The 7,250-nt window shown below is 45.1% G+C and overlaps 1 protein-coding gene across 1 annotated transcript; it reads left to right on the plus strand.

The window, feature by feature from the left end:
- The first annotated feature begins 1,175 nt into the window (after positions 1–1,175).
- Positions 1,176–2,342, plus strand: LOC126691364 (uncharacterized). Its single transcript, XM_050386414.1, has 2 exons — positions 1,176–1,556; positions 1,722–2,342. Exons 1-2 carry the CDS (start codon positions 1,176–1,178, stop codon positions 2,340–2,342), a joined length of 1,002 nt encoding a protein of 333 aa, XP_050242371.1.
- Positions 2,343–7,250: the final 4,908 nt, after the last annotated feature.

Below are 7,250 nucleotides of genomic sequence, written 5' to 3' on the forward strand. Positions count from 1 at the left end.
GTAGGGACTCAGATGATCAACAAGTGTAGGATCAAAATGACCCAAAATGAGCTATATAATGTGAGAGACCCTCCATGAGAAGGGGATCGGAAAATAGAGAGAGAGAAAATATTATAGCAATCTAAAAATCATTTTGATATCCAAGAGTGATCATTATATACAGGTTTAACCTCCTCGGACTGAAAGTCCATTGATATCAGCATCCTTTATTTGTGTTTGATTGTCATGCAATTCAATACTAGCCGTTGTTCAACTCATTAAAACCTAGTTCTTTGACCCATTCTCTACAAATTTATTGTATTGGGCTCATTGAGCTAAGACTCCATATGCTTTGGGCCTGGGTTGCAAATTGTGACCTTACAATTGGCGCCGTCTGTGAGGAGAACTTGTGCCTCAGTGAGTGCAACGGTTAAACATGGTGGGATCAGGTCCACACCAAGTAGGTCCACACCAAATGGAGCCTGCAGGTTCATAACAAAAAGACAACTTTCTTAACCTTGAACGGGAAAGAGATCGGGACAAGTATCGAGAGGGTAGTGTGCATACTACCCATACAAGCAGAAGCCATTCTAGGGTGGGAAGTCACGTGTCCTAAAGGCAGGACAGTAATAAAGACCTACAGCAAGAGATTGACGACTTAAAAAAGAAACTACGTCGTGCGCAACGGAAGCGGTCTCCTTCCAGTTCAGATACTAATGATGAAGGGGACGACAATTATAGGCAAAGGTCAAGAACTCCACAAAGTGAGACCTTTTCTTATGAGGAAGAGCACCAGCATAAACGCAAACACAAAAGTCTGTCTCGTAAAGGCCTAGTAAACGACGCCATGAGCAAGGCCTTGGATTGGATCTCTAAGTCACCCTTTACACACAAGATAGAAGAGGCTAAGCTCCCTCGGCGATTCCATCAACCTACTTTCACTATGTACAATGGTCGAACGGACCCTGTAGAGCATGTAATCCAGTTTAACCAGAGGATGACCGTCCATTCCAAAGACAAGGCTTTGATGTGCAAAGTATTTCCGTCTAGCTTGGGACCAGTGGCGATGAGATGATTTGATAGCCTGAGGCCAAATTTCGTAGGTTCCTTTAAGCAGCTAACCCAGGCCTTTGGCTCTCGCTTCATCACGAATAGCAAGGGAGACCCTGAAAGCATACTTGGATAGGTACTAGGAGATGTACAATGAGATAGAGGGTAACTTTGATGGCGTTGCCATCGGCACTTTCAAAAGCGGCCTCCCAACCGAGCATGGTTTAAGAAAATCCCTAACAGGAAAGCCTGTTACCAGCCTACGCCAACTCATGGACCGGATCAACAAGTATAAAAGGGTTGAAGAAGACCAGCAATTGGGTAAAGGTAAAGCAATGATTGTCTCTCAGGAGAGGAGGGACTTCAGTTCGGACCAATTTAATAACAACAATCGACCGAGGAGGGACTTTGCAGGGCAATCCGGATCTGCCGAGGCGCAGGCAGTTAATGCTGTGTTCCGAGATCTAGTACATCAGGTTCTGGAGAAGATAAAAAACGAGTCATTCTTCAAATGGCCAAATAAGATGGTAGGAGACCCCATGAAGCACAACCAAAACCTATATTGCTAATACCACCAAGAATTGGGGCACACCACCAAGGATTGCAGGAACTTAAGGAATCATTTGGACCAGCTAGTTTGAGAGGGAAAACTAAGGCACCTCTTACATCATTCTAGTGGTCAACAAAGACAGGTGAATCTAGAGTCCCAGAGAGACACCTCCTTAAGACCTCCCATAGGCACGATAAACGTCATTCTTGCTGCTCCGGGAAAGACCGGCTCTTATCCTTCCAGAGTGATGTCTGTGACTCAGCTATCCACTGAGGACGACAATCGGGAGTCCAAAAAAGCCAAGAAAGAAGCCCCACCGGTGCTGGGCTTCTCGAATGAAGATAAGATCGAAACCATCCAACCCCATGATGATGCTCTAGTAGTCACACTTAGGATAGGAGGATATGATGTGAAAAGAGTGCTGGTAGATCAGGGCAGTGCTATGGAGGTAATGTACCCTAACTTGTACAAGGGGCTGAATTTAAAACCCGAGGACCTAACAGCATACGATTTTCCTCTAGTAAGTTTCGAGGGAAAGACTGTTACTCTAAGAGGCCAGATTAGACTACCCATACAAACTGGTTCGGATGTGGTGGAGGCGGATTTCATTGTGATTGACGCTTATTCACCCTACACAACTATTGTGGCTAGACCTTGGCTTCATGCCTTAGGAGCTGTCTTTTCTACTCTGCACCAGAAGGTGAAGTATCCGTTGGAGGGCCAGGTTAAAGAGATTGTAGGGAATCAGTCTATGGCCAGATAATGCATGGTGGCTGCCATCTCATACCGACCCAGTGCTAAGTCCTCTACCTTCGCTGAAAAGGGCTTATAGCAATCAACAACCCCAGCATTGCTCGGTAATGGATTAACCGAGGAAGCAAAATGCGAGGACCTAGAAAAGGTTGTTGTTGGCAATGACCCGGAAAGTTTCTTTCAAGTCGGCTCGGAACTACCTCCCTAAGAGAGAGAAGAGCTAATTGGGTTTCTCAGAGAAAACGTGGACATATTTGCGTAGGCTGCCTATGAGGCCCCAAGAGTTGATCTGAGCTTCATCTGCCACCATCTAAATGTTAACCCATCCGTTACTCCCAAGAAGCAACCACCTCGGCGTCTGTTGAAGGAGCATGATGATGCCGTTAGGGACGAGGTGATGAAGCTTAAAAGAGCAGGGGCAATCAAGGAAGTTTCTTATCCTGAGTGGTTGGCCAATACTGTAGTGGTAAAGAAGAAGAGCGGAAAGTGGCGAGTCTGCGTAGACTTCACGGATCTGAATAAAGCCTGCCCAAAAGATCTGTTCCCTATGCCTCGGATAGATCAGTTGGTAGATGCGACCGTAGGCCACCCTCGAATGAGCTTCTTAGATGCCTTTCAAGGATATCATTAGATACCACTGGCCGCAGACGACCAAGAAAAGATAGCTTTTGTCACTCCTATTGGAAACTACCATTACAAGGTGATGCCTTTTGGTTTGAAAAACGCAGGGTCCACCTACTAAAGAATGATGACCAGAATGTTTGAGCCGTAGCTGGGTAAGAGCATTGAAGTCTATATAGATGACATGGTGGTAAAGAGCAAGGTGGTGTCCGAGCACGAGAGAGACCTCAAAGACATCTTTGAAATTCTGAGGAGACACAAGCTGCGTCTCAACGCTTCCAAATGTTCATTTGGGGTAGGATCGGGAAAATTCTTGGGCTATATGGTGACCCACAGGGGAATCAAGGCCAGTCCCGATCAAATCAGGGCTGTCAACAGCCTACAACCGCCTTGGAATCCCAAGGAGGTCGCTTACCGGAATGATTGCTGCCTTAAATTGTTTTATTTCTCGGTCGGCAGATAGGTGCAGACCCTTCTTCCTCTTGATGAACAAATGGAAGGGATTTGAGTGGACCGAGGAATGTGCTTTAGCCTTCCAACAACTTAAAGAATATCTATCCCGGCCACCAATCATGTCCAGTCCCGAGGCCGATGAAGTCTTGTTTGCCTACATCGCTGTGACCCTTCATGCAGTAAACCTAGTGCTAATACAAATGGACGACGGTGTACAACAACCAGTTTATTACGTGAGAAAATCGTTGCATGAAGCCGAGATCTATTATTTGCCACTCGAAAAGGCCATCTTAGCAGTGGTTCAAGCAACACGAAAGCTTCCCCATTACATCCAGGCACACACAGTTATCGTTCTAACCTAGCTTCCGCTCAGGTCCATATTTCTGAGTGCTGATTATATAAGGAGAATTGCTAAGTGGGGCACAATTCTAGGGGCTTTTGACATCAAGTACAAGCCTTGTACCTCCGTTAAGGGCCAAGTCCTTGCAGATTTGGTGGCTGAATTCGTTGAATCCTCATTAGAAGATGAAGTAGAGACGTAAGACATGGATGAAAAATCAGTTGACGTAATCTCTCTACAAGGACCTACATGCTGGAAAGTATATGTTGATGGTGCAACAAATCAAAGGGGCTCCAGAATAGGGTTAGTTCTGATTTCCCCTGAAAGGATTACTATCGAAAAATCACTAAGACTAGGTTTCTCGGCCACAAATAATGAGGCTGAATATAAGGCCCTACTGGAGGGGATGTCCATGGTTTAGAAACTAGGCGGAAAAGCAGTAAACATGTTCTCGGACACAAGATTGGTCGTTGGCCAGGTGAATGGGGAATTAGAAGCAAGAGACGAAAGAATGCAAGGATACCTAAGCCAAGTTGAGCACCTACAATCATGTTTCGATTCTTTTAGCTTACTGCATATCCCTAGAAGTGGAAACACACATGCCGACTCCTTGGCCATGCTTGCTACCTCCTCGGCTCAAAGTTTACCCTGGGTCATCCTTGTAGAAGATTTATACAAACCCTCAGTGACGAAGAGAGAAGTGATCCATGTCCACCAAGTCAGAGTGAGACCTAACTAGGTGTACCCTCTAGTACTGTTTCTGAAGGATGACATCTTGCCCGAGGAGAAGACCGAGGCTGACAAGATACGGAGAAAAGCTTCTCGGTTTTGGCTATCCAAGGACTAGAAGTTGTATAAACGTTCCTTTTTTGGACCATACTTGCTTTGCGTACACCCTAAGGCCTTAGAACTAATCCTGGAGGAGTTACGCAAAGGGATTTGTGGAAGCCACACAGGAGGCAGGTCCTTATCTCATAGGGCCATCACCTAAGGCTACTGGTGGCCAAACATGCAGAAAGAAGCACATGAATACGTGAACAAGTGTGACCAATGTCAAAGATTTACCCCAAACATACATCAACCAGGAGGGATCCTCAATCCTCTGTCCAGCCCTTGGCCAGTTGCTCAATGGGGTTTGGATATCGTCGGGCCCTTTCCCAAGACAGCAGGGAACAAAAGGTATCTGCTCGTCGGCACTAACTACTTTACTAAATGGGTTTAGGCTGAACCTTTAGCGAATATCAGAGATGTGGACGCCAAAAAGTTCATCTGGAAAAACATTGTTACCCGGTTCGGGGTCCCTCACTCCCTCATCTCGGACAATGGTCTTCAGTTCAATAGTAAGGCCTTTAGGAGGTACTGTTGCGAATTGGGAATTACGAATATGTATTCTACCCCAGCTTACCCCTAGGGGAATGGGCAAGCCGAGGCTGTTAACAAGGTTATAGTAAATGGACTTAAGAAGAGGTTAAATGACACGAAAGGAAGATGGGTGGAAGAACTGCCACATGTTCTGTGGACGTATCAAACCACATATCGCAGATCAACAAGGGAGACCCCCTTTTCGATGACTTACGGGGTCAAGGCTGTTATTCCTCTAGAAACGGGCTTTCCAACGCTAAAGACCAACTCATTCAGTTCGAGCAGCAACAATGAGCTGCTAGAGAAAAGCTTAGATCTTATTGAAGAAAGAAGAGAAAGGGCAATGGTCCAATTGGCGTACTATCAACACAAACTCAAGCAAGGTTATGATGCCAAAGTAAAGCTAAGGCCACTAGTGCCTAGTGACTTAATGTTAAGGAAAGTTCTAGGCACTGCAAAAAACCCAACGTGGGGAAAGTTAGGACCCAATTGGGAGGGACTATATCGCATCACCTCAGTGGCTGGTATACCTAGAAGATTTAGATGAGCATGTAATACCACGCCATTAGAATGTAAACAACCTGAAAATGTATTATTATTAATGAAAATTCCCTTTATCAATAAGTTCTTTTGTTGTATAAAGGTATCATGCTTCTTGTCTCTCAATCTATTCAAGTATTAAACAGAACCTAAGCCCTGCATGGATCCTCGAACCACAGGCTTAGGGGAAATTAATTATTTCTGGCATCTATTCAAGTATTAAACAGAACCTAAGCCTTGCATGGCTCCTCATACCATAGGCTTAGGAGAAATTAATTACTGCTGGCAAATATTCAAGTGTTAAACAGAACCTAAACCCTGCATGGCTCCTCAGACCACAGGCTTAGGGGAAATTAATTACTTCTGGCAAATATTCAAGTGTTAAACAGAACCTAAGTCCTGCATGGCCCCTCGGACCACAGACGTAGGGGAAATTAATAACTTTTGACATCTACTCAAGTGTTAAACAGAACCTAAGTCCTACATGGCTCCTCGGACTACAAGCTTAGAGGAAATTAACTACTTTTGACATCTATTCAAGTGTTAAATAGAACCTAAGTCCTGCGTGGCCCCTTAGACCACAGGCTTAGGGGAAATTAACTACTTTTGACACTCAAGAACACCCTTATAAATGTTAAACAGAAATTAAGTTACAAGGTATGTTACTTATTACCTTCAAATTTAGCATACACTACGTGAGAGTTAATTCGTATTAGAAACGTAAAATAACTCTATCTTGCTGATACTTAGTTAGATTTCTTGAAATGCCAACAATGAATTACTGTTAGAAATGGAGCAACAACAGTTCAAGCTCGTTTGCAATAACAATAAAAATGGAAGTAATAAAAGTAAAGACCCAAGGAATAGAAAAAAAAAGTTCATTCATTAATTTAAAAGAAATTATATTACAAGCAATGGCGGAAGCCACAGGAATGGAAAGCAAAAGGAGAGCTACAAAAGAGAATACTATATCTAGAATTCTAGGCCTTGTCTTTAAGGGGATCTTTCTTGGGACCAGCAGCCTCGGAATGAGCACCATCAGCTTTGGACTTAGACTCCGCGTCCTTGGACTGCGAGACTACATCCCTGATTGTGAGGGAGTCCTCGGAAGGCTTGTCCTTCATTGGTGGCTGAGCTTCCTTATCCACTCCTGCCCCCTCAGGAACGTCGGTATCAGGAAGGGGGGCTTGGGCAGAAAGGAGATTCTCGGAAGGAGGGTCCGACTCAATAATCTCTAGAATATCCTCTAGGAAGAAGATATTCTCGGCCCTTCTCAGCTCGGAGTCTGCAGGGACTCCCGCCTGGTCCATCACCACTCCCCAAGACTCGGTGCAGTAATCCCTGCAAACTATAGCCACCTCCTCCGTCAGCCTTTTCTTTGTGTCCAGTACCCCACGCTCGTAGGATGCCTTCACCGCGGCCTCAGCTGCTTCCTTAGCCACCCGAGCTGCCTCCTTGGCTTTCTGTAGCTGCGCCTTGAGATCTAAGACAGATTGCTTTTCGATGGCCAAATTTATCTCTATTACGTGTAGCTTCTGGCGCATATCCTCAGCTTGCCTTTCCGTGGTCTTTAGGCTCGCCTCGGCACTATCGCGAGCTTGG

This window comes from Quercus robur, chromosome 7 (genome assembly GCF_932294415.1).
Source record: "Quercus robur chromosome 7, dhQueRobu3.1, whole genome shotgun sequence".
Lineage (NCBI taxonomy): Eukaryota > Viridiplantae > Streptophyta > Magnoliopsida > Fagales > Fagaceae > Quercus > Quercus robur.